The 27,961-nt window shown below is 37.5% G+C and overlaps 1 protein-coding gene across 1 annotated transcript in view; it reads left to right on the top strand.

Moving 5' to 3' along the window:
• PTPRR (protein tyrosine phosphatase receptor type R) overlaps positions 1-27,961 on the top strand; it is a 380,848-nt gene that overhangs the window by 343,313 nt on the left and 9,574 nt on the right. Inside the window, exons 18-22 of the mRNA XM_036867331.1 lie at positions 3,737-3,816; positions 4,276-4,413; positions 16,702-16,812; positions 18,159-18,316; positions 21,871-21,984. Of these exons, the coding sequence (XP_036723226.1) occupies positions 3,737-3,816; positions 4,276-4,413; positions 16,702-16,812; positions 18,159-18,316; positions 21,871-21,984 (601 nt within the window). The remainder of the gene's footprint in view (positions 1-3,736; positions 3,817-4,275; positions 4,414-16,701; positions 16,813-18,158; positions 18,317-21,870; positions 21,985-27,961) is intronic.

Raw genomic sequence — 27,961 nt, 5'->3', positions numbered from 1 at the left:
AGGAAAGGGCTCTAAGGAGGAAGGGAGGGGGAAAAGGAATGAAAGAGGAAGAAAGCAAAGGAAGGAAAGAAGGAAATACTGAATAAAAAGGGAAGAGCAGAAGACAGGGAGGAAAAGTGATCAGTGCTCAATGTGATATTTGTAATTATTATTGATACTGCCCAGATGAATCATAAATGGTATGCTAAGCATTTAACATATAATTCAGAAATACCAATTCTGAAAAAAGTTATCATAGTGAATTTGACTAATATGTAGACTTAAAATGCATCAGATGAATAAAATTATAACAATAAAGGCAAAAATAATAACAAATGATGATGATGACAAACTTTTGTTATTTTAATCCTTGACATTTTTATTAGACTAAACAACACTAAAAAGGCTTTGGTTGGAACCAAATTAATTTTCCCCTACTCCATCATATGTTGTATTCTTGTTTTTGTTTTAATATTTGGAAATCTCTAAATACTTTAAAATACTATAAATTACCAATTTTCAACATAAACTTAATTAAGCTTGACAGGACACCTGTTTCTAAGCAATTTTTGGGTTGAGTTCCCAGTAAATCATATATATATCGTAGGCATTATAAAAACTGAAGGAAGTGGGCCTCTTTTCAAGTCTGAGTGGTTAAGGGCGTTTGTGGAAACTTTTAATAATCAGTGGATACTGAAAAGTAATGGAAGTTTTCCTGTCCCCTTTGCTATGAAAAGAAAAAAATTGAAAAAAGCATTGTTTTAACTCTTTCTGATTGAAATTAATTCTGATATTAAACACTCTCTGAGCCACATACCAAATAGAAATCACAAAGGATACAAACGTTAATTAAAGACAGCCCTAATAAATAAATAAAGTAGCTATAAAAAAAATAAAAATAAAAAAATAAATTAAAGACAGCCCTTGCTCTCAAGGGGCTCATCACAAACCATTGAGGGCAAGCAAACATTTAAGCACTTACAATACAAGATGTTAAATACTAAAATAAAACTCAGGCAGCCTGAGCAAAGAAGGGAATGCCTAATTCCACCAGGAAGACAAGGGAGGGCTTCAGAAAGGAGGTATTTCTAGAACTGAGCCCTGAAAAATGAGGAAGACTTTACCATGCAGAGACGGCAGGGAAACAATACATGCAAAAGCATAGAATCTGCAAGAACGTGGAGTATTTGAGAGATTTCCCTGGGCCCATATGACTAGAGCATGTACACGTAGAAAAGTGATTATTGATAAGGCTGTGGGAAAAGATAAAGACTTGTTGGACCCACTAAGGAGATTTCATCCCCTAGATCTGCACTGTCCAGTAGAGCAGCCAGTAGCCACATATGGCTAAGTAAATTTAAATGAATTAAAATTAAATAAAATTAAAACTTTACTTCCTCAGTTTGTACTAGCCACATTTCAAGTGCTCAATAGCCAACGTGGCTAGTGGTCCCAATTTTGGGCAACACAGATAAGGAACATTTCCATTATCACAGAAAGTTCTATTGGGCAATGCTGCTCTGGACTGTCGAATTGTCAATAAGTATTCGTAATAAAATGAATGCAGTGGACAAATAAGTTTATAAATAATACCTTCTTGGAAATTCAGAGTATATTAGCATAATATAGGCCCTGAGAAATTCTGCAGTGAAAAGATTGTTGTTCAAGTTTGTTGAATTCAGTGTTTTCCATATTTATTTGATTACTGAACCCCCTTTTTAAGGATGATCTAATTTACAGGTTATATGACCTAATTCTATATGTTATAAAAGAAATGATTTACAGATAACAGTTTGGGAAATACTGCTGTGGACAATTAGGAACCATGGATGGCATTTAGGCAAGGGAATGATGTGATCAGATTTTATTTTACAGAGACCGCCTTGCCAGCTATGAGAAGGATGGATGCATAAAGAACAAGATTGAAGACAGTTAGACCAGGTGGGATGCTCAGGTCTTAGCCTAAGAAGAGAGCCTTGGGAAGAGGGAGGCAAGATAAATCCTAGTGAGTTTCAGGAAACAGAACGGACAGAACATGAATATGGAGGGTCAAGTCCAACTAGTTTTCAAACATGGACTCAGGAGCTGTGGTAGCACACCCAGCATAGAATAACGCAGGGCTATCAGGAGCACATGATCATGTGGAGTTTCACAAAGCTGTAGTATATCCAGAAGGAAATGAAAAATTTAAAAATGTGGTCTATAAGTGAGGAGAGTAGTCTGGTGTAAGATATATATTTGGGAGTCTCCAGGATATGGGTACAAAGTCATGGGGATGAGTCAATCACCCAACAAGGCAGTGTCAAGTGAGCATAGAAGAGGGTCAAGTTGAATCCTAGAATCAGCAACATTAAAGGAGGCAGACGAGGGACTTCCCTGGTGGTCCAGTGGTTAGGACTCCACGCTTCCACTGTAGGGGACACGGGTTCGATCCCTGGTTGGGGAACTAAGATCCCACATACCGTGCAGTGCAGCCAATAAATAAATAAATATGTATAAAAATAAACTAAAGGAGGCAGAAGAAATAAGCAGAAGATTGAAAAGAGACCATCGAATAGGTAGCAGGAAACCCAGAATGCTGTGAGGCAGCATCCAAGGGAAGAGAAAACTCCATAAAAAGATATATGATCTACAGTTTTTTAATTCTACACAGAGGACATGAAAAAGTAAATACCACCATGGGCTCATTGGGTTTAGTAGCAAAAGTGTCAGCAGCGGCAAGAGCAGTGTCTGCATAAGACTAGGGTTAGGATAGATTGGAGTGTACGCAAGAAGGAATGAAGTGTAGATGAGGAGGTGGGCAAAACACACACTCAGACTTTACCTGTCGGGAGAAGAGGAGCAACAGAACAATTGCTAGAGAGGAATGCATAGAACTGACTTCTTAAAAAATGGAAGGGGCCATTTAAATCAATGCAATAGACATTTACTGAATGTCTATTACATATATATAAGCACTGTGCTAGACACCAGGTCTTATACAGATCATGAAAAATCCCCACCCTGGCCTTCAAGAGGCTCAGAGTATTACCGGGTTAAAGAAATCGTAAAGGGATTATTTACGTAAATGTTGGTAAAAATCACTACCGTGGTTCACAAAGAGCCTTTCAACTCTTCTTGATGGAAAGTGATTTTAGAATTTAATACTATAATAATCTATCCGATATCAGATATTTGTGATGTCAGTGAACAAACACATGGTAACTAAAGACAGCTTCTTCCAAGTAGTGAGAGGAGATTTGGACTGGACCAAGTGTTTGCTGTTGCGCAGGACAGAAGAGAGACTTGAGTAGGGGCATATGGTGCAAATTCCAAATGCAAAGAATAAGAAAAGGAGCATAAATGAGAAATGGGGTCAAGAATCAGAAACCCACCAAAAATGGCGTAAAGTAGAAACTCATTATCTTGGGCTTATGGACGAGATCTGTGTCAGGACAAGGGGTCAAGATGGTCTCAAATGTCCCTCAGTAAACACGGATCAAGAGACAGACACACATATTTTGGAGATTAATCCTTTGTCAGTTGCTTCGTTTGCAAATAAATATACAGCAGAAACTAACACACCACTGTAAAGCAATTATACTCCAATAAAGATGTTAAAAAAAAAAAAGAGACAGACACACAGCCATACCAACAAAAAACATTGACACATGCCAGATGGTCAGTATATAAGTGTGCTATGCACTGGTTATTGGTGTTCTAAGAAACTTAAAAGAGTAAATCTGGTTAACACAGTCTTTCTTGTTTTCTTCATTAGATCCCCTCAGCAGAGTATGTTTAAGACCAAAAAATGTAACTAATTCTTTGAGCACCTACATTAATGCTAATTATATTAGGGTAAGTAAATAAATCTAAATTTCTTTCTGATGAGCATGTCAATTTACTATTTGGAATTGTTAGTTTTATTTTATTCTTTTTCCTCAGATTAATTTTTATTTAAGTTGGTTACTAGCAAGTTTGTTGCTTTTTTTTTTTTTTTTTGCATGCTTGGTCATAATCAACATTGGTAGTGGGTCATTTATAGTAAGTCTTCCTTTCCTGTGTGCCTGTGGCTATAGTGCTCCCTCTGAGGTGCTCTGGGGAGGACTGAGCTTTATAAACCTCAGTACCGTATGCTGTGCCTGACTTGCTGGGAGAACAACCCCAAGAATTGTGGTGCTAGAATCAATAAAGCTGCAGAAGTCTGTGTTGCTTTTGGATTATCAGAGCTATTTTGTTTTGAAGATCTTTCACCTAAACTTTCAGTGTAAGGCATGAACTTCAAAGCCAACATTTTTGTCTCCTTTCTCAAACTAGGGCTACAGTGGCAAAGAGAAAGCGTTCATCGCCACGCAGGGCCCCATGATCAACACCGTGAATGATTTCTGGCAGATGGTTTGGCAGGAAGACAGTCCTGTGATTGTTATGATCACAAAACTCAAGGAAAAAAATGAGGTATGACCTTTACCCAAGTATGGAATATTATATTTTTTCTGTTGCTATAGAAGAGAGATTGTTTAAGGAAAATTGCCATATACTTAATAACAGATTTAAGATGGAAACATTAAGACATTTAAAGGCTAGGCCACTTTATGCTTCCAAAAAAATGGATATTGGTGTTCTATGAATGACGACTTTCTTTCAGTTAAATCAATGTACTTGGCATACATGGATCACATTTGTACCCATGTATCTCTGTAAGGAAATGAGGGGCCATGAATTATCACTCTGATTTATAGGCAGGGAAATAAAAAATTGTTCATTTACATCCCAAGCAATTTTTGAGCCCCTACTAAGTGAGATACTATTTTAGTTGCTGGCAATATATTAGTGAACAAACACAAAGATTCCTGCCCTTGGTAGATTTTAACTTTCTAGTTGGGGAGATACAGACAAAAAACAACAAACATAATTTCATAAAAATATAGCATATTAGAAGGGAAAAATGCTGTAGGACAAAAAGGTAGCGCAGCATAAGGGGACTGAGTGTCTGAGCTGTAAGAAGGAGTAAGAGGAGAAGAGCAAGCTGCAGGGTTACACGGGGTGGGTGGGAGAAGCCTCACTGAGAAAGTGAGATTTGAAGAAAGATTTGAAGTTAACAAAAACCAAGCAACTTTCTCAATATTTTCATAAAAAGAAATTCAAGAAAGAGACAAAATTAGATTCCACATCCATACTAGTAATCTTTTCTAAGGATCTAGCTTACACAATATACATTCTGTATTTTGCATCATAAAAATAAAGTTGTGTAATTCCCAAAGGGTGCTTTCCTAGGCACTGCTTACATTTCATGGCATGTTTTTTTTTTTTTTAGCATCTCATGGCATCTTATTGAGATAATTTCCAGTCTGATTTTAGTCAGCATTTGTGATTATTTTCTTGTCAAAATTACTATACAAGGGCCTCACCATGACAATCAGAATTTAAGAAAACTGAACTTTCCTTTATACTGCTTTGGTGAGTCATAACCTTTGATTATACTATAACCCTGCTGCTAATCAAGAAAATTCAGGCTCACAAACAGCAATTTAAAGTTTTTTAAAGTTTGTTGTTTTCTTCCATTTTTGCTGCACTAGATAAAGGATCTTTTTCTGAAATTTATCCTGGAAAAAAAGTACATTTTTTGGCCAGTAGATGAAGTTTTATACTACATTAACTATATGCTTACTAAATAAATGCATTTCTATGAATCTTATATGAAAGCCTGAGGTGGCATAATAAAAATAACCCCTAATATTCTCAGGTGTTTCACCCACTATCAATCTGTCAACATAATAAACTACTGACAATTCCTGCACAGTTGTTTAATATCTGTGACAATTTACCTTCAAGGTAGGAAAAAATTCTTCAAGTTTTAAAGATGTACTCTCTGTATATATACACCCATACATACATACATAGAACTTATGTAATATGGCAGACTAGATAATCTGAAAAACCAGTCATACTGGGTGAAATATGATACAGCATGCATAGCAGAGCTTGGGAGGAAAAAGGTAAATCAGTCAAAAATTGAATAAAAGGCATAAAACCAGAGAATTACAGGTTACTTGTGTTTTAATGACAATATAAGAACTGGAGACAAAGCCTTGGGCTTGCAGGAACCAGGACTTGGAACTGAGACCTTCCATGAAGTGAACACCTGCAAGCGCTAGGCCTTCAGTGAAAGGGTGAACCACAAAAATAAACCTACCTACCAAAATAGGATTATAAGAGGAAATGAATCCAGCGAAGTCTGGCCTTCTCGTGGGATCAATAAAGAGGTACTCTTGAGTATTCAGAATTCAAAACCTAGGAAACACCAAGTGTTAAGTGATTAATATACATTAGTGATTCTTTTATTTATATAAATCATTTATAAAATAGTTTATATTCATTTAAGTAATAATATAAAAAGTAATACTGCATTGGTAACGCTCTTGTGGCACTTTACAAAAACAAAGGCAAAAACTTTCTGGATGCATATACTCTCAGCATACACTACACAGAATTTCAAAAGAAAAAGCCCAGCCAAACATAAGCTCAGAAGTCAAAATTCTGAGACACACATGTAAATAAACAACATAAGTAAAAAGCAGAAGAGGCAACAAATAGTGGAAATAGACCCACAAGAAATTGAAATAATAGAAACTATAAATAGAGGCTTTTTTATAATTAAGCACACAAAATATAAAATTAAAAAACTTGACAAAAGAACAAGTTACTATCAAAAAAGACTAGGAAGATTTAAAAACAAACCAAGGAGTCCTAGAAATAAATATTATATAGACATTAAAATGAAAAAAAGAAACCTCATGAGACAGGTTTATTAGCAAGCTGGACACAGCTGAATAAATAATTACTAGATTAAAAAATAGAACTAAGGAAATTACCTAGAAAATCACAATGACCAAAAATATGAAAGAGAGTTTCAGACATATGGAGGACAGTATTTAGATGTCCAATATATGTCTAATGGATATTTTAGAAGATGAAAAAGGAGAATATAAAAAAAGAAGTAATATTTGAGGAAATAATGGCTAGAGATTTTCCAAAACTGGTGAAAGACTTGAGCTCTCAGATTTGAAAAGTACAGTAAATCCTAGGCTGGATAAGTAAAAATAAATCCACAACTAGACACATCTGTGGAACTGAAAAACACTACAGAGACTATTTTAACAAACAGAGTGACTAACAATTGGCTTCTCAGTAGCCAAAAAATCAGTAGAATAATACCCACAAAGGAATGAGAGAAATTCACAGACAACCCAGAACTCACACAGGATTTAGCAACATTTCCTAGATCTGAATAGACTGTACTACTCCTGCCCACTTTGGTTTGAATTACAATTTTCTGAATAGATTGTCACGATGTGTTTTCTCAAAGCACATTCATACCCTTATTAATTCTATTTCTTCTATTAAAAATAAAATCAACATAGAAAAAGCACTGTGATGTATGCAATTACATAAATATAAGCATGTAAAAGTTTTGAAACAAGTTATATTTTCCACAGAAAACATTACTTTCTTGTTACATATTTATTAAGGATTGATACATGGCAAAGCATATGTGAAACAATATCTCACAAGGATTAGCGAATAGGTTGTAGTAACTGCGTAAGATAAATTATAATTTTGGTGTCTTGAGCATTTCAATCCTCAACTTTTGTGATACATTTGTTTCCTTAGACAAAAAGTCAGAAATACACCAATAGTGCTTTAACTTGTTCTTGAATCAGGGTTTCATCAGGACAGAAGAAGCCAAGACTGATGGTTAGTGAGAAAGAATTCCCTAGAAGTTGAGTAGGATGTGACATATTTTAAAGAAGTCCAACAAAGATAGTATGAACACTTGGCAAATATGCCAAAGCCCCAACAGACAGTTATATTCTTCCCTTCTGTTCCCAAGACCAAAGTTGTGATTCTAAAAGAACTGCTATATGAGATAAATATGTGTTTCAAAGTGACACTGAGTTGATTTCTGATGGTGCTCAGACATCTCCATTCTGAATGTGCAAAGGAATAGAGCCCACCTTGTTCTTTCTTTTTCAAGTGCATCATAGTTGGAGTTAACCTGTTGGTACCATTCTCAGAATTCACGTTCTCCATAGGGCAGCAAGTAGATCTGTTGAAAAGCCAGAATTTTTAAAAAATAATGGCCACATAAAGGGTGATTGAGGTTTTTATTTTTCTCTTTGGCTGCATAATTCAGAAATTGAAGAGGTATTATTTTTTCTTACCATTTTTAGCCTCTTGCCTTTTTAAATGTCTGGGATATATCTTCTGGAAATATCAAAGTAAATAGATTTTGTTACATGTTTTCTATGTGTAATTTGCTACATGTACTTTCCTGTGGCCAGTCATAATTCCAAATATTGCAATAAAGATTTTGACTTCTGTTATTGTTGATTACTCATTAAATTAAAATAAAAATTCCTTTCCGTCCAGATTCTCTAAAGATGTAAGTACAATACTATGGAGGAAACTTTGATGTTTTACAGATCAAAATGATACTGAGAAGTCTGGCTCAAAAGAAATAGTCAGTAGACTTCACACTGCCAGGAAGATGCTGTTTACCAAAAATGTGCCAACTTTCAATTGTGTTAAGCGTCATTGTTTGGAACAGACAAAAATCATTTCCTCCAAAAATATGTGAAGGTGGAGTTATCTTTAGAAATTCCCAGGCTTTATATTTTCATGAACCTTTCTATTTTCTAATACATAAATAAAGGAATAAGTGAATAATTGCCAGTTCTTATTCAATAATCCCAATATTCTCATAGTTACTTTATAAAATGAGAATAAACAAAAAATTTTAAAATAGAGCTGAAGAATCAGTTATCTTCTATGGCAAGAAAGGAGAAGAGATTTTTATTGCTGGTGAATTTGATTTCTTCATTTAGATAAATCTCAAGATGGGAATTCCTTTTGAAAGAAATAAAACATTGGAAACACAGTGTTCAAACTTTTAAGGTGAACGATTGCTTGTCTAGAGAAGACACAGTGGCCAAAACCTGCAAAACTGGAGTTAGATCAATCTAAGCAAGACAAGAAGCATTTGCATATTTCCAAAGTCCTCAGACTAGCTCAGACTTTCTCCTAGGAAAGAAGAGAAGTAGTATGAATGTTGGTCATAGTATACATACTGTGGAAGATATTTTCTACCGACTACCATTTATTAAATATACGTAGTAAGCACAGTTCATAATTAATTCTGTGCATTTTCACTCTAACTCTACAAAGCACGATTTACTATCCCTATATTATGGATGAGAAACTTGAGGCTCAGAGCTTAAACCATTTGCCTACAGCCTCAAAGTAAGTGAGTGATAGAGTCCAAATTTTAGTCCAGGTTTATTTGATTCCAAAGCTCATGTACTTAATCACTGCCCCAACATAATAAATGGGCCAAATAAGTTTACAAGACATTGGAAGACAAGGGACCCACTGTTGGCTTCAGGGAGCAGTAAGACACTGAATTTATCTTTCAGGAAGTGAGGGAATTACTTGGTGATTTGGCCTAACAAAATACTTCTCTCAAGTGTTTAACACAGCCGTATTCTTTCTTAATATTTACATCTTTCATCTGAGTTCAGCTATGTGACTTAAATACTTACAAACCCCATTTTGCCCATTGACCTATTCACACTTTGCAAGCAGTTTGACCTCAGAAAGTGAAATAAATAAATCATATTTTAAGTATTCTCTGTTTTCATTCCCTTCCTTTCTCTCTCTGGTAAAATTATGGAGAGGATTTATCTTAATCACATTTCTTTGTCCATACAGCTCATATGGGGCCTTACAGTTTTTCAGTAGGGGCTGCAGAGTAAGTAAGTGCACAAGGGAACGTAAACCAGGCAAAGCAACAGCACACAGAGGCAGACAAGACACCGCATAGCATGCGTGAGTTGAGCCGTTTGATGTTGTCTGGGCATAGTAGGGAGTGAAGGGAGATAGGGCTGGAATGTTAAATTTTGCTGACAAATATAGAGAATAAAAGAGGGTTCTGTATTCATAGTATATTCTGCTTTTAACATTATATTATGAGTGTTCTCCATGTCATTAGTAACTCATCAAAAACATGATTTTAAATGACTGCTAGAATTTCATTGTGTGGATGCTAAAACGTATGTAATCATTTCCTTATTAAGAGATATTTAAGTCATTTCCAATCTTTTTATCCACATCTTTGATTATTTAATTAATGTATATTTTTAGGTGTGACATGACCTGGCTACATGATGTGGACTTTTGAAAAAACATATTCCCAATGTGTTTTCCAGAAACATATCTAACTGTACCATCACCTTTAGCATCTGGAATTCTCCAGCTAACCTTGAAGACATTCAGTACATTCCTCTTTATAAAACATCCAATGCTGTATTTGTGCACATTCATTCATTCATTTGACAGATATTTATCAACTATCAACCGTCAAGCACCAGTGTAGGCACTTGGATTATATCTTTATTGACAAAACAGACAAAGATCCCTCCTTTCATGGAGTTACAATCTAAAAGGGGAGACACAATAAACAAGAAACAAAATTTTAAAATATTGTATACAGGTACAAAGTGTTAGGTGCTATGGGGGGTGGAGAAAACAAACATATGGTAGAGTAAGAGAGATGGAAGACAGTTTGCAATGAGATCAGTAGGTCATTTTAAAATTTATAAATGGCAGCCTATAAGAATTTTATGAATACAAAAGAAGATAAGCAATGACTTCATTAAGTCAAGTCACAGCTACTATAGATATCTTTACTTAATTAAATAAATCCAAAAAAGGTTGGGTTTTTTTTTTTGCAATATAAGTATTAATTATATCCCATGTTGACCTTAAGTTTCATTATAAAATCTGATGGGTATTCAGTTGGGAATGATTGGCTATTCAATATATAAGTAACATACTTAAAAATAGACCTTTTTAAGCTGTACATTTGAAGAGAAAATAAATTTTTCTGATAAAACACTCATAATTAAATGTTAATTATGCTATGTTATATTCTAAATGAATGAAATGAAAATACATCTTCTCAACTATTTAAAATTAGCTTAAAAATTAGAGTTTAAGTTAGATAATCTAGAAAGTTCATCAAATATACATAGAAAGTCTAGAAACTGGGCTGTGTGATCTTCCAAATAACTAATATTTATTGAGCACTAACAATATGCTTAGAAAGCAATCTTTACAATAAACATATCTGTAAATCCCACTAAAAGAGGACACTGAGGCACAGGGAAGTGAAGCAACCTGCCCAAGGCCAAACGGCTAGCAACCTGACTCCCAACTCCTCCTCCTCCTTCTCACCACTATATACGCCCTCCTCAAGTCTTCTCCCTACTTAGGGTGGGAAGGGAGAAAGTTCCAGTCCAAGCAGTGATTGTGACCAGAGAAAAGTGTGCGGGATTGCTTACAGTCCAGATTAAAATCTCTAACCGTTCTCTCTAGGAAGGAAAGAGGAGATGAACAAGGCATTTTGACTTGGTATAAAGAAAAAAAAAAGTGTCAAATCTGCTCATTCAGAGTAGTGGACAAGGGGACCTCCCTGGTGGTCCAGGGGTAAAGAATCCTCCTTACAATGCAGGGGACGTGGGTTTGATCCCTGGTCAGGGAACTAAGATCTCACATGCTGCAGGGCAACTAAGCTCACGAGCCACAACTACTGAGCTTGCACGCCTCAACTAGAGCCCGCGTGCCACAAACTACAGAGCCCACGCGCTCTGGAACCCGCATGCTACAACTAAAGAAGAGAAAACTACTGAGCTTGCAGGCCACAACTAGAGAGAAGCTCGCGCACCCCAAGGAAGTGTCCATGCGTCGCAGCGAAAGATCATGCGTAGCTCAACGGAGATCCAGCATGCCGCAACTAAGACCCGACATGGCCAAAAATAAGCAAAACAAACAAACATAAAAAACAAAGTAGTGGACAATTTGGAAGTGTGGATTGGAACTGTGTTGGGGGAGTCACGCTCAAGTTAGAGGTCAGTCTGTGAAGTGTGGAGTGGACAAGAGGATTCACATTTTGTACCAAGAATGAAAATAAACGAGCAAAGTCCCATAATCAGAGTGTCTGTACAAACAAGGTCAGGGAGGGTAATTTGGAAGACAGTGGAGACCCACTGACTGGTATTCAGCTGTCCTGGAGGACCAGAATTAGATATTTGGTATCTAGAGAAGCAGCCTGACCTAGCACTGCCCAGCAATGCCCAGCAGCCTAAGCTCATTTCCTCAAAGACCAGGGGCTTGACAGTTATGCTACCCAAGCAATTAAGAGTGGCCAGAAATTCAGAGGCTGACAGCCCCTAAGAAAAATTACTCACCTGTCCTTTCAAACATGCTTACATTCCAACTATAACTTGGCACCTTAATTTTTAATCTGCTAGGTTCTATTCAATTGCTGTAGCCTGCTTTACTTCTAACTATAGTTAGAAGCCTTCTTATTTGACACAGTTAATCCAAAAAAAAAAAAAAATCAGAGTGGAGACTCAAACACACAAAAAAACTCTAATGTTTTACTTTGTCTTAAAACAGGTACATTTGTCCATATTCAAATTTGTTCATTATTTTATTATGGGACTGTCTTTTTTTATTTTTAATATTGGCTCTCAGTCATATAGTTTGTGTAAATCATGCCCTTTATACGTCATTGAAATGTCCCATTTCAGTTTCTTTGAAATATGAGAGACCATAGAAAAATTGTTAAAGCAATATGAATGCAGAATCCTGTCTATATTTCCACACTTTGCCCTTTTATAATGGTCTCACCGGTACCTGATTTGACCGCAGTTTTCTTTACTGATTTACTTTTTTTCCCCAGCGAAAACCTAATTAACTTATGCAATTATTTCATAGAACAATTCTTTTTTTCTTTCCACCCTCATGTTTCATTGATTTATGTAAAGTTTCATTAAATTACTGGGCTCTAATAACAAGTACAACTGTCATTAAGAGGTTCGGATATAAATACCACTTGAACATACAGCTTAGCAGATAGTGACAGACTTGCTGGACTTAGTAAGAGGGCGGACAGAGGGCATTCAGTGTTCCACGAGCATCAGCATATTTCATAGAGAGAAGGGAGGGCATTGGTTATTGCTCTAGAAAAAAGTGTTGGTTATTAGTGCAGAAATCAAAGACAGAAACTTGAATGTATAAAGTGATATTTGCTCAGAGGGTCCTAGCCCCAAGAGGATGTTCCCAGAGAACCTTATGAAAACACCTGGGCTTCAGTTTTCTCAGCTGTAAAATGACAAAAATAATAATAATAACAACAATATCTACTCTCTGCTCTACCTAACACAGATGATCGTGGAAGGGATTCAGTGATATAAGGTTGGTGAAGGTGCTTTTAATATTAAATTGCTGCACCTATGTTACTAATATTTAATTGGAACACTAAGAATTAGAGTAACTAAAACCATAATAATTTTAGACAATCTGACCCATTCTGTCTTATATGCAAATGTAACCCAAATGCAACTAAGTATCTTCTTTTTGTTTATTTAGAGCCACTTTCTATGTGATGATAGTCTTTAGCTCATAGAGCAAGATCTCTTTGATTTTAAGTGCATAGAATTTAAAAAGAAAGTAACTTAAAAATAATTTTTTTTTTTCAGGCGACTAAAATACTAGCTAGACCTGTTCCTTCTTTATACATACAAATAGTCCTAATGTGGTGGGGGTGAGAGGGATGGTCAAAGAAAAAAAAAAGATTATAAAAATATCAGTTTGCATTGCTTTGCATTGCGTTCTACTTTTGCTGTAAACCACTGATTATGAAAAATTGGTTGATGTCCAGAATCTACAGTCAGGGTTCACTAATTACTTGTTTGCACAGGAGACACATGACCTTCTGGAAACCTCTTTGTCCTCCAAATTATGAATTCTTGGAATTAATAGATAATTTTACTGAAAGAATCAGCCCATCTAGCAGAAGAATAGTGATGATTTGGGGTTACATTCTGCTAGATAGCGTGCTATTTCGAATTACCTACAATTAGTGTGGTTTCACAATATTATCTGTAAGAGAGCATTTTCCTTCCTTGCATTTTCCTTTTTTATATCATTGTTAGCGCCACAATAAAGAAACCCTAAAAAGCTCTTCACAAAAATAATTTGAACATGAACTTGTGCTCTTAGAAACAACTAGGTTTGCCGCTCTCCCTCACTTCATATTCAAAAGCACCCACACTTATCTGGTCTCTTTTTCTATGTTCTCCTAAAAGGGGGGAAAAAATGTATTCGGTGTGTAGAAATAAGCTATTGTATCTCAGAAAGGAGATGGGATGCTAATTAAGGGTTGTTTGAATGAACAAGTCACATTGCATTGTCTACTGGGAGCCGGCTGCCAATTTCATTTTTGGTAAAGAGTCAAGAAAAACATTCAAGAGGGCCCCGGCAAGCTTGGGAGAGAAGCGAGCAGCGCTTCCATTTATCAAGTAGGTGCACAAGCCTGGAGTGTATTGTTCAGAGTCAGGGTGCAGGCTGAGAGCTCCTGCCTCGCAGCTTTTCTTACCGGTTTCAAGAGCCACCTTCCCAAAGAGAGGCCCTGCTCCTCAGGCCTGATCTTGGACAATGGGGGCACGTATGCCAGACTGCTGGGCCACTGAATGCCTCTTTCTTTGTTCAATACCTTTTTCAAGATCCTTTGCCACTCTTCTTGGATTCATCCAGGAGGCATGGGTTTTAAGACAAAAAAATAGCTCGGGTCTTGCAGCGAAATAATTGATGCTCCATTGAAAGAAACCAGGCAAATTGGTTAGTATGATTATCTTTAACAAACTGGGGGTATTTGAGACATTTGGCAACTCGTAAATGAGGAGGGAAAGAAATTGCTGTATTTTTAAAAGATTGCTTTTTTAAAAAAATTATTAAAATATAGTTGATTTACAATGCTGTGTTAGTTTCAGGTGTACAGCAAAGTGATTCAGTTATACACACACATATATATATGTATAATTCTTTTTTAGATTCTTTTCCGTTACAGGTTATTACAAGATTTTGATAGTTCCCTGTGCTAAAGGTTTCTTTTTTTAATGTTAATGTTATATTAGCCAGAGTAAGCCTTTAGCCTGATTGCTTGACAGTCTTGGGGGTGGGGTGGCATGTAAATAGAGGTGAAAATGATTTACTTTGTTTGGAAAAGAACCAGAACGTAGAGGATGCAAATGTGTTTTTATTGTAGTGGATGAAAAACACTGATTCCGCTATGTGAAGTGACTTCCTTGTGGCTCTATCACATAGAGTATTTGGTACTTAGCATGATAGAGCCCCAGAGGTGTGTTTCTGATACTTTATGTGTCTTCTCCTTTAGTTCTGTAATTCTGTAATGTTTTTGCTGCTACTCTTTTAAATCTATAAGTACTTAATTTTTTTCAAGTGTGGTCACATGCCTTTGACATAGATGTAAAGAAACAAGTGTCCTGAGGACTACAAAGTCCCTACTGAAGGCAAGAAGTGAAAGAATTTCTCTATAAATAGGCATGTGTGCTTGAAAGAAAATCATGAATTCTATTTAAACAATATTTCTAAAATTAAATTGCTTCCCTGGGCACTGAAAATAAAATGTCAGCTTTCACACTTTACATTCTTAGTCGTTAAAATATGTGGTAAGAAATTAATAGTTCTTTTGCAGTTGTTTAAAAGGCAGAATAATAAATAATATGAGCTTATATGTATGCTTGAGTCTCATTTTGTAGTTTTTTAAATAATGTAGCTTGGATATCATAAAAATAATATAATATTTAATGCATGATCTAATGCATATTTAAGTAATGATCTAATCACTTTAGATCAAAAACCCATTCCATAACCGAGCAGTTGTAAAATAACAATAATAGTAATAATAATAACATCATGTTTTGAACGCCTACTGTATGCCTGGGTTTGTCTTAAGTGCTTTCCGTGTATTAAATCTTGAGGAAACTGAGTCCAGAGAGATTGAGTATCCTGCTTATGGATTCACAGATAAATGGTAGCACCAAAATTTGGCCCCAGGCTCTCTGACTCCAAAGCTTGCACCTTAACCACCACATTATATTTTCTTGCTCGCCATATAATTATTATTACTTCTATTAAACCCTTCAAAGAGGATCCATCATAAAAATTTTAAAAATAATTTTGCTGTACATTTATTTCAGTGGATGCCATAGGTGAAAGGGTCATTGGCCCTAGAAAATATAATACCTTAGGTGTATTAATGGTCATTACATCTGCTTTACGTACCAGGGAAACTGGATTCTGTGGCACCTAACACATTACAGATACTCTAATTAGAGACTTTTGTTTGATGAAGCAGGAAATGTGACTTGCCTCAATCACTGTGGGAAAACATTCATTTTAATCCTAGTCATCACAGGATAAACTCTAATATTTGGATCTTAGTTTCCTAATTCTTAATTCAGTTCTTAATTAGTCCTTAATTTCTCTATGGGGATTTGGAAAATTTTGCCTTAATTATTTTTTTGGTGTGGGATTAATAGCAACAGTGTTGGGCAGACATACGTAAAAATTGATATTTTATTTAAAAAGCATTGAGATATAATTTATACTACACTATACATACTATAAAGCTTACCCATATAAAATGTATGGTTCAGTGGTTTTAGCTCATTTACAGAACTGTAAAAATTGATACTTGATTTTTTTATATTAACTGAATAGAAAATTTTCAGATGCTTGAATAAAAAATACTCCAAGGCCAATGAAAACCATTAATATTTGCTTCTTTAATATTTGTTCTTCTTTCCCCTCCTCCAGAAATGTGTGCTTTACTGGCCAGAAAAGAGAGGAATATATGGGAAAGTCGAGGTTCTGGTTATCAATGTAAATGAATGTGACAACTACACCGTTCGAAACCTTGTCTTAAAGGTAAAACTGTGGAGCTGTAGCTATCTACAAAGTAGACGATGTTGGAGGATTACATTTCTGCTTTGAAATTATTTATCCTAATAAGTACTGCAGATTCAATTTAAATAAATTAAATAATGTCAAGATCAAGGAGAAATTATAATCACTCCCTTATGGATTTCTTTGTGGTCAGCTACTATTAGTATGTGGAATAATTAAATTAATATAAGCAGCCATTAAGGAAATTGACTAAGTGGGAGGCTAAGGTCTTCTACTTTGCATAAATATGATGTCTCTGATTTAACCTTTTGAATGCCTTTAACTAAAGGCTTGTGCTGGAGACTGTACCATGATTTCTTTTTTTAATGTCCCTTTGGTCTAAGCAGATTTAAGTAAGGCCTGGAAACTGTGAAAGGGAAAATCTGCACTTGTGGGAGGCAAGAAAAGCCTGAAGTGTTGATGAGATCTCCCAAAACCTGGAGTCACAGTCATTTATGGGGACTTTCCCGGACCACATTATGTCATAGAAAAGTTATTTAAATTTGGGGCAGCAGATGCTGAGGAATGTTGCCATGGTATTGTTTTTACTTCTGGAGAGCAATCATCCCAAAGATTCCAGTTCTATCTAGAGCCTCATTACTGGGACAGAATCACCGCAGAGAGGAAGAGGGTAGATGCAGAGCCGCGCTGAGGGTTTTAATGGGAAATTCACGATAGGAAGGCACTTACTGAGACCTGTTCTTCAACACGGTGTTCTCAAGTGCCTTGTCCACACCAGGCCCCCCACTGGGTTTTGATGTGATGTGCATGGACCCTCACTCAAAGCATTTCTAATCTAGTGACCCCTTGTCGCTCCTTTACTACAGGGATTCCTCACTGCTGTGAAAAACTGGAATTTGGGATGAGTGTAGAATTATTAGAGAGACTGACTATAAAATTAAGCATTCTTATACTGGTCAATATGTTTATAATAACCTCTCAGGAATGTTCAAAGAGCAGGAAACGCACTATATCCCGATTCTTTCTTGGCTATATCTTCATCTAACATCCATTATGTTTATTTTAACAAATTACAAACATATATTTAACATATGTATGTTTTCTATATTAAATATATCTTAAACATATATACTAAATACATGTTTATCATTTAACAGAGCAAGACTGTCAAACTTTGACATCAGCATAGTTACAGTAAAGTTTTCTCAGGGTGAAAGAGTATTCTTCAAAAATCTCCTAGATTTTTTTTCCGCCTAGAAATAAGTTGCCAGCAAGATGGGAGTGATAGAAGGCATTCAGTATTGTGGTTTGGGTGACTTTGAGTTCCACAGGGCAATGAAGCATCTGGTGGCTGTTGCTATTTTCAGCAAGGAAGTCACACGCAACACGTGAAGCATTACTGGTACACCTCATGGCCCGATCACAAGACTCCAGCCAGCGCCCAGCCCCTTCTACAGCTCATGCTGGATGTGGAAGAAGACAGACTTGCCTCCGTGGGCCGAGGGCCTGTGGTTGTCCACTGCAGGTAAGGGATAAGCTGTCCTTTCTGCCTAAGCAGCTGTCCTTTGTAAAGTCATAGAGCAGGTGGAAGTTGGGTTTTACTTCCTGGTTCTGACTTGGCTGATAAATTAAATATGTATTGAAAATGGTTAACTTCCTCATACTTGAGCCTTGACCGAGACGATACTTAACAGAAATGAAGTGACATCGTTAGCATATTTTCAGCAGTCACACTGTGGAGAAAATATCACTTCTGATTAATAGCTCAGGGAACAGGAGAACTTATTCACTCAGTCCTCTACCTTGAAACGTAGATGGTTTCAATTAGTCTCATCAGTCTCATGTATGCTAGGAATGACATATGGTTTTTTTAAATTATCAACAGCTTTTTGTTGTTTCAAGATGGCCCCTGGACTTTACTAGGATTGTATCTTGATAACATTTATTATTATGTCAAATTTGGTGAAAACCAGTCAACTATTCTAAAACTTACCTCATGAAAAACAGATGGAAATAAATTTATGAAATGGGAAGTGGGCAAGTGGTAATTCGCCAAAAGGAAAACAAAGTGCTGTTACCAAAACACGCAGTACTGGAGGCTGGGCTGACACAGCGACAAGATGTCCGCAGTGGTTCCCTTCCCTAGCGTCTAGCTTAAAGGTCTTCTCCTTTAACTTATACCTCTTCCTCCTGTTTTCCCATTAGTGTGCCCAAACTAAAGCATATATTTTAAAGTTATTTACATAACCAGCCATTTATTCTCCATACTTTCTCCAAATAATTGGTGTTAATTTATTGACCCTCCTAAGTCTTGTAAGATAGTTTTTGATAGTGTTAAGAAATAAAGTATATTATTTTAGATTATAATTTAGGCCTTCTTTTGAACCTTTGTGGTTTAATTAAGAGTAAAATTTACTATATGTCTATTTATCCGAAGTGTCATTATCTAGTTTCTAACATTAGGCCTCATCCTAAACTTAGCTTGGGGCTGAAGAAAAATACCTAACTGGCCATACTTTAGGGCTGGAAGTGTCCCCCACCCAAAATCATAAAACAGTCAGGATATCTAAAATGAACTTACCATTTCCCCTGTAAAACCAGCTCCCCTTCTGATTGCTATTTCTAAGAATTAGACCATCTTTTTTCCAGGCACTCAACATCAAATGTTGACAGTTATCTTTGGCCCTTCTCTCAACTCCAGCCTCCATATCTAATCAGTCACCAGATTGGCTTTCCCTTCAAAGCTTCTCCCATAATCATCACTTCCTGCCCAACCACCCAAGTTCAGGCCCTTATGACCTCACCCATGTATTTTAGAAGAAGTCGGCTAATTGCACATACACACCCCACTTCCCCATGCTCCACCCCTAGTACAGCCTATTCTGTGCACTCCTCTTGGATGAGGTGCCTAAAACCCTCTTTCATCACATGGAGTCTACGCTCAACACTTCTCAAAGGCTTCCCATTCCCTAGAGCAAAAGTTCTCAACCTCGGATCTGTGGATTAGCTATGAGGGCCAGTGAACTTGAAATGACTTGAACAGATTTGAGTACATTAAGTTAGGTGAATTTTCTGGGGAGTGAAAACACATTGTTTTCAACAAATTCTAAAAAAAAAAAAAAAAAAAAAAAAAAAAAGTAAGAAAAAAGAGTACCATTCTTTTAGAGGATGATGTCCAAACCTTTTAGCTTTCCATATAAGATCCTTTATAGGCCCCACTGTACCTTCCCAGTCTTATTTCCCACTGTTCCTCTAATGTAACTTTCTCTTTAAGCCAAACTAGCCTACTCATTGTCACTCTGTTCTGCAGCAATTCTTTCCTTATACCATTCTCATCCATGGAACATTCTCTCTCCTTCATGATAACCAAAATGCCTGCCATTCACAGGGTATAGTTCAAGTCCTATCTCTTTATTGAGACAAACTCTCCATAGACACTTCAACTAAAAGGGACTCATTCCTCATCTGAATTCCTCTGCACCCACATTCAACAGGAAATAAGTGCCACGTAGGAGAACTAGTGCTATTTGAGTGCCAAGAGGGGAATTATTCATTCAAACCATGAGGATTAAAGAAAGCTTCTAAAAGTTGGAATAATGTTGAACAGGATCTTGAAAAAAGGTCCAATGTTTGTGGTTTTAAAAGGTGGTAGGGAGGGCATTTCTAACTGGAGAAATACCCATTAACACAAAAAGAAAAATTAGAAAATAGGAATTTTTTGCAATGATTCAAATGAAAACAATGACACAAAGGGTACAAAGTTGACAGCAAAAAGCTTGAAAGTTCGTCACAGTCATATTACGTAAGGGCCTGAATGCCATGGAAGGGTGCTTAGACATTGTGCTGTGACCATTGGGAGCCATCCACGGTTTTTGAGTAGCGAGTAATATGATCAGGTCCCTGTTTTAGAAAGATGAACCTAGCAGCTGTGTATATCATGAATTAGCCCAGGAAGAGTCTTGAGCCTTGGAAACCATAATGAGATCATTGCTAATCATAAAGTAAGATTTCAGAAACGTGAGCACAGTTTATAGAAAGGAAAGCATGGATCACAACAGCTCCGCAGAGGTGGAAAATATAAGAATTGGTAACAGATTGGATGTGGGAGTTGAGAGAGGGGGAGATGTTGAAGACGGCTCCAAGATTTCTAGGCTGGAAAACTTCTGGCTGCCTGGTAATGCCATTGAGGAAAAAGATAATTAATTCTGTTTTAGATACACTGAATTTAGATACATTGAAATGCAGCAAGTGTAAAATAGCAACAGCAAGAGTGCCAGCTAGGAGGTGGAATGCCAATCTAGAGTTTAGGAGAAACTTGGGGAATTTAAGTGTAGATTTGAGAGAAATTTACATTTGTGGTTGAAATTGCTGAGAGAGAGAGAGCGAGAGAGAAAGCTTGTTAAGTTGATGACTTACCGTCTGAAGGAGATTCATGAGTAAACCTTCCATGACAGGTAGTATGTCTGTTTAACTGTTACCTTGATAAAAAAAAAAAGACTTGGAAATATGTGCTTCTAGCCACATCCTCTCTCCTTAACGGAATTGAATCTTCAGTTATTCACTAGCATCTTCCACATCAGTATATCCAAGACCAAAGTCCCCACTCTCTCCCTCAAATCAGCCCTCATTCCCCCTTCGTCTGGATGACGCTGCCATTCTTTCAGTCCTCCGGGCGAGTCACCTCGGACTTTTTGCTTTTCTCACTATTCAGCTCCACTCCTCCACACTCACATTTATGATGTGTAGAAGTCTTTCCCCTCCTTGCTACTGCCCATACCTTACCTAATTTCAGCCCTTAATTCTTCTTTGTAGAACAACTAGTACCTTTTTCACTATTCTCTCCGCCTACTACCTCCCTCCACACCATCCATCCTACTGCTTAGACCTAAAGGGAAGAATTGCCGTTTAAGCTCTCAGCACAGGGCTGGGTTTGTACACTCAGTACACGAGAGCTGTTGCTGCTATAATTACTATTATTAATCCCAATGGTTTCCAATTTTAAAAGTACCTTTTTAAAAGAATATATTTTACCTTTGCTATTTTTCCTGTACCTTTTAACGCGTTACCTGTTCTTCTCAGTGCAGGGATAGGCAGGACGGGGTGTTTTATTGCTACATCCATCGGCTGTCGACAGTTGAGAGAAGAAGGAGTTGTGGACGCGCTGAGCATCGTCTGCCAGCTGCGTGTGGACAGGTGAGTGTCGGCGGGAGAGGGTGAGAGACACTTCAGAGCGGTGTCATCGTCACAACCTAATCCGATCAGCCTGACTTTGTCAACACCACAGGCTCTGAAGTCCTAACTCTCTGTAGAGATGTGTGTAAAATGCTTAGGAATGTACATTACATTAAAAAGCTATCAAAGAAACTGTCATTTGCAACACTGACCCTCAGGAGTCCAAAGCCAAGAGCTTATGCTTAACCCTTCCTTGTCTTTGATGCAGGTTGTTTATGGTGGTAGCTGTTCCTTCCTAGTCTCACATCTCTGTTCCTTCACAGGGACTTTGCATTTTCATTTGACTTAACTGAATCATTCACTTTAGGATCTTGATCCTTAAAAATGAGGCATATGTCATACCACCAAGAATCATCTTTCTTTTCTCTGTTCCTTTTTTAATTGCACAAAATGCAGATTACAAAATTTACCATCTTAACCGTTTTTAAGAGTACAGTTCAGAGTGTTAAGTACATTCACATCATCCTGCAACCAAATCCAGAACTCTTTTCATCTTGAAAAGCTCTGTACCCATTAAACAACAAATACCCATTTCTTGTCAACCACTATTCACCTTCTCACTCTATGAGTTTGGCTACTCTAGGTGCCTCATGTAAGTGGAATCATGCAGTATTTGTCTGTTTGTTACTGGCTTCTTTCACTTGGCGTAATATCTTCAAGATTCATCCATATTGTAGCACGTGTCAGAATTTCCTTCCTTTTTAAGGCTAAATAATATTCCATTGTATGTATATACCATATTTTATTTATCCATTCATGTGTCAATGGACACTTGGGTTGCTGCCACCTTCTGGCTGCTGTGAATAATGCTGCTATGCACATGGATGTACAAATAGCTATTTGAGATTCTTTGGAGTATATACCCAGAAATGAGATGGCCATACCATATGGTAATATTTTAAGCTTTTCAAGGAATACCATATTGGTTTCCACAGCAGCTGCACCATTTACAGTCCCACCAACAGTGTACAGGGGTTCCAACTTCTGTTTGTTTTGTTTTGTTTTTCGTAGTGGCCATCCTAATGGGTGTGAGTTGAAAGAGTTATGTTTACGTATAGATGGTTTGATCACCTTTGTGATGATCTCTGTTTATGCACTGAAAACAGAACAAACAAGAAATTTCTTTTCTTCCTTGCTCCGCAACTAAGCCTGGGGAAATGAACCCCAGTGACCGAGAACGTGCACAGGTGCGCATTGAGAACAGGCACAGAGACGAAGATGGTGTATGGGCACATGAGCAGTGGACCCCCCTGCTCTGCAGTTTACTGTGCTATCGTGGATGAAGAGTTGTTCTGAAAGCTAAGCTATGGTTTCTCTTCTTTCATTTGTACAGTGAATATTTATGAATCATCTCCTAAACGCAAGGCATTGTTCTTTATGCTGCACGTACTTAAACGAGATGAGTGTGGCTCTGCTCTCCTAGAGTTTAGATGCTAACAGAGAGAAGAGAAGAGATAATAAACAGCAAAGAAATAAACAGGACAATTTCAGACAGAGATAAATGCTCTGAGGTAATAAAACAAGAGTCACAGGATCTGAGCCTCCTGGAATTTAGCCCTGTGACCTAGAGTTTCCTAAAAGTAAAACTACAAAAGTCACATTTTTAAGTCATGCAATAAATATTTATTGAGCCCCTACTATGTACTAGGTCCTAGAATTACAATAGAGACAAAAGAATTGTTCTGAAAATTCAACAAGAAAAAATATATAAAGCACTTAGAACAGAGTCTGGCACACAGGAAGCCTTTCAATAAATGTTCACTTTGTTACTATCATCTTCATTATTATTAAAATCATCAATGAAGTTTCTCCAGTCTCTAAAAACTAAACATTCAAATCTCCTTTCCAGATGAGGTTTTCCCTCCCCATCCCTATCGTTCTTTGTTTCCTTTTAAATAGTAATTTCTAAGTCTTTGTCAGTGTATCTTCCCTCTATTTTTTTCTTAACTTTGGCTTATTAGAAGCTGTTTACCATGGTGATTAAGATTATGGACTCTGGAAATCTATTGCCCGGCTCTGCATCCTGGCTCCCACCACTTCCTGGTTGTGTGACCTTGGGCAAATTATAAGACTTCTCCATGCCTTGATTTTCTCATCTGGAAAATGGAAGTAATAATAGTATCTACTTCTTATGTTGTTATAAGGATTAAGAGATAATCTGTAAAGTGGCTGGCACATAAGCATGCAACCAAGGTTAGCTACAGTTATTATCAATAAATATAGCAAGAACCTGAACATGTATCTATAAATTGGAACTAATAATATATACCCCACAGGGTTGCAGTAACATTAAGAGGAGATTATACCTGTGGCGTACTGAGTAGAACATTTAGTCTAGGTTTCTTACCCTCTCTCTACCCACCTCCCCACTTCTGCCTTTCCATACCCCTCATGTAACTACTTCCAAAAATGTTTTCTTTTTGTGCATAAGAAGATCAGCTTCAATTCTCTCTCCCCCTCCTCTTATAATTGCTGTCTTGGTTTCCTGAAACCCCCTTGCCTTCCATCCACTATTGCCCACCCCAACTGGAACAGGATCCATTTGCTTCCCTTCAGACTCCGGGACCTACCTTCACCAAGAAGAGGGGACCTATGTCAGAGAGTGAGGGGCAGTACCCAGTCAGTCTGGAGTTGCTCCTGCGGTGACCTTGATCTCTTCTGCTTTGTGCTTCTGTAAACAAGGCTCCTGCATGGGACCCACAAATCCCCCAGGGACTCCAGTTCATGTCTGTGCACCCACTTTCCTATTAGCTAGAGCCAGAGCTCCATGAATGCCAAATGCATAGATCTAAACGGACTCCAAGTTGATGTCCAACACCTGTTCTGACCCTATTTGGAACAACACCCTGAAAAAAGGTGGGGGGGGGGGCTTGGTTTGCTCGTTGTTTGGGCTCTTGTTACTCTTAGATCTTGTCTATTCGCCATCCCATCTCCCTCCTCCCCCACCTGCTTCTATAGCCTGACCTCCACCTTGGTTTCCACTTCCCGGTCACATTATTCTGTCAAGTCTACCAAATTGTTCTCTAGCTCTGAAGAGAATCACAAATACATTTTTTAAACCATATCACAATGCCTCCTCTATCGGCTCCTTCCTTCCTAAAGCAAATGGGCAGAAATTTTTAGCCTTGGCCTTCCATCACCACCAAGGTCTCCCACAAGGCTTGTCTTTTTACTCCTGATAGGATTTTCAAAACATATTCAACTTCTCTGCTGATCTAAAGCCTATGGGTTCCCTACCCCCTGGGTCTGAATTACTGCCAATATGTGTCTCAAAATCATTCTAACTGATTTATTCATCAAGATCCCTTCTACATAAATTCTGAGCCGCTGCTTCTGTTGTTTATGAAGCAGATCGTCTCCTTGAAACTTTCCTTGAAAAGTCTTTCCTTTGCCTTCCTTCCTTCACAGGATTAACAGATTTTCTTTTTCTTGTCTCTTCCTTCTGTTGTGCACTTCCTTAGTTATTACAAAAAGCAAAACAGAAAACTCCCTCCTTTCTTTGACTCCATCCAGCTTCTTCCCAACCTTCTTGCATCTTGCTTCATTTTTTCATTCTTTTCTTGTCATACTTCACTTTCAAAATTCCAATTTGTAGGTGACTGCTGCTGTTGACCATGGCTTTAACTCATATGGGTAAAGGGAAAAGTGGCCTCAGAAAATCCAAATGTCTGTCCTTCTGCTCTTGCAGCTTACTGTTCTTCATCAGTTCTTCAAACCTTGTGCCCAATCCTGGTCTCTGTGGCAGTCCTTGCCTTCAATTTTGTCTTCAGAACATTCCAAAATGCACTGTTGACAGCAGAGGTTTATTTAATGGTCTTCAAAGCACATGCCTCATTTAACTCCCAAAATGAACCCACGAGTCAGAAAAGAGATATTCCTTGGCCTCACTTTTTTAAAATAAGGAAACAAAGAATTCAAGATAGCAAGTAACTTGCCCAATGTCACCTAGCTAAGAAAACTGGTGAAATAGACCTCTTTGGCATCTGGGACTTCTGATTTCTAACTCAAAAGGTATGACTGTTTTTGATAAAAGTAAACAATCTTTTGGAATATGTTTATTGCAAAATTGCTAGACAAAAACATAGCTCTTTGATCATTCTTTGCCAATAAAAAAATGCAATGACACTGTAATTTTTAAAACAATGGTTAATATGAAGGAGAGCTGTTTCATGAATAGATAAAGTGATATTGTCAGCAGTTGCCTTAAAAATATAATTTGAGGAACATAGAGAATTTGCCTCATCCCAAAATATCTATCTATGGAGGGCGCCTAAAATATCTGTGTGTAGTGAATGTTTAAAAGACTACTATTAGAGAGCCAATCTTTGGTTTAAAGAGTCATTCCTTTTTCAAGTTTCTTGAACCTACAGTTGAGAGGTGAGAGTGATACCTTATGTCTTCCTGGCTATTAACACTTTAAACAGGGTGGTCTATCCTTTTCCAGCTAGGGTATGTTAGCTAGAGAGTGTGTAACTCCGCACATCGGAAAGATGTTCAGAATTGAGGTTTTGATGAAGAGGAATTGAAGAGAGGGCTCCAGAAGAGGCCTTGCCATTGAGGAGACTGATAGACAGCTCTGGGCATTGGGAGGGTGAGGGCAGAAGAGCTGCAAGGCCAGCTACCTGACTTGCAGGGCCCAGTGCAAAATGAAAATGTGGAGCCCCATTTTAAAAAATGATTAACTCTTTCAAGATGGCAACAGCAAAGCATGAAGCCAATACAGGGTCCTTCTCAGCACAGGGAGATGGGGCTGGTGTGACTGAGCATGTCGAGTCCATGCAGTCGACCCTGTTGGGGGATGTTTTAGGATGGGTGTTTGTAGATGGGTGTGAATTCTGTGTCCTGTGGAACAGTCACCCACGATCTCTGCTCAGAGCAGTTCTCCTGAATCATGCATACGGTCATTCATTCAACAAACATGTACTAAACATCTACTGCTGAACATGCATCAGGCACCTGGGTGGAGCAAGATGGATTCCTTAACAGGCTTTTCCAGACTGTGTTTCTCGGGGCACATTTTAACGATTAATTACACTATGAGAACCCGCTAAGTGTCAGACTCTCTTAGCCTGTACTCAGGCAAAAAAAAAAAAAAAAAAAAAATTAAAAAGCTTCTCAATTAATTTTGAGAAAAAGCTATATGCTATATTTCTTAGAACCCCTCTCCACTTGGATATTCACAAAAAGTATTAAAGCATTAAAGGATCTGAAGTGTCCCCCAGCATGGAAATCCATTACACTTCCTTGAAGGACTCTTTCACATTTATTTGACCACACAAAACTTTCCTCAGACACTATCTAAAAGGCAGGGAAAGAAGCTGTAAGATAATAAATATAAGCTGTTCTTTCAAGAAGTTTGGTGGCGAAGAGAAGACTAGAGATGGCATAGGAATTTGAGCCTGGGTGGAGACCATTAAAAAGGGGAAAGGAAAGGGTGGGACTAATTGGAAGCATCCAGCTGAGCATAATAAGGGCTACAAAAGACAGAGCCAGTATATCAGAGGGCTAATATTTTGTACTCTGCAGGGTCCAAGCTCCATAGAATTTCTCCTATCCTCTCATACCCTCCTTAGCAATGGCCTCTGCCCACTAGTGATCCAAGGCTGCACATTGCATCTTTTTTATAGTTTACCCCCCACCACTTATATCTGCCTCCGCTAAGAAGTCCAGAGCCTGGCTCACAGCAAAGAAAAAGAAAGTGGTTTTGATACTGGAAACGGCTTCCATGATTGATAAATCAACAGTTTGAGCACTGAGTAGGATCAAAGACCTTATCAAAAAAAAAAAAGAGAGAGAGAGAGAGAGAGAGAAAGAAAGAAAGAAAAAAAGAAAGAAAGAAAGAAAAAGAAAGGAAAAATTACAATGCTTGATCATTGTTATTCAACATAACATAAACATGCAATTCGTACTCAGATCACAAGTCTGCATTTTAGCAATA

Source organism: Balaenoptera musculus, chromosome 10, assembly GCF_009873245.2.
Source record: "Balaenoptera musculus isolate JJ_BM4_2016_0621 chromosome 10, mBalMus1.pri.v3, whole genome shotgun sequence".
Classification (NCBI taxonomy): Eukaryota; Metazoa; Chordata; class Mammalia; order Artiodactyla; family Balaenopteridae; genus Balaenoptera; species Balaenoptera musculus.
Note: the sequence above shows the minus strand (reverse complement) of the source record. Positions and strands in the feature narration are given on the sequence as shown.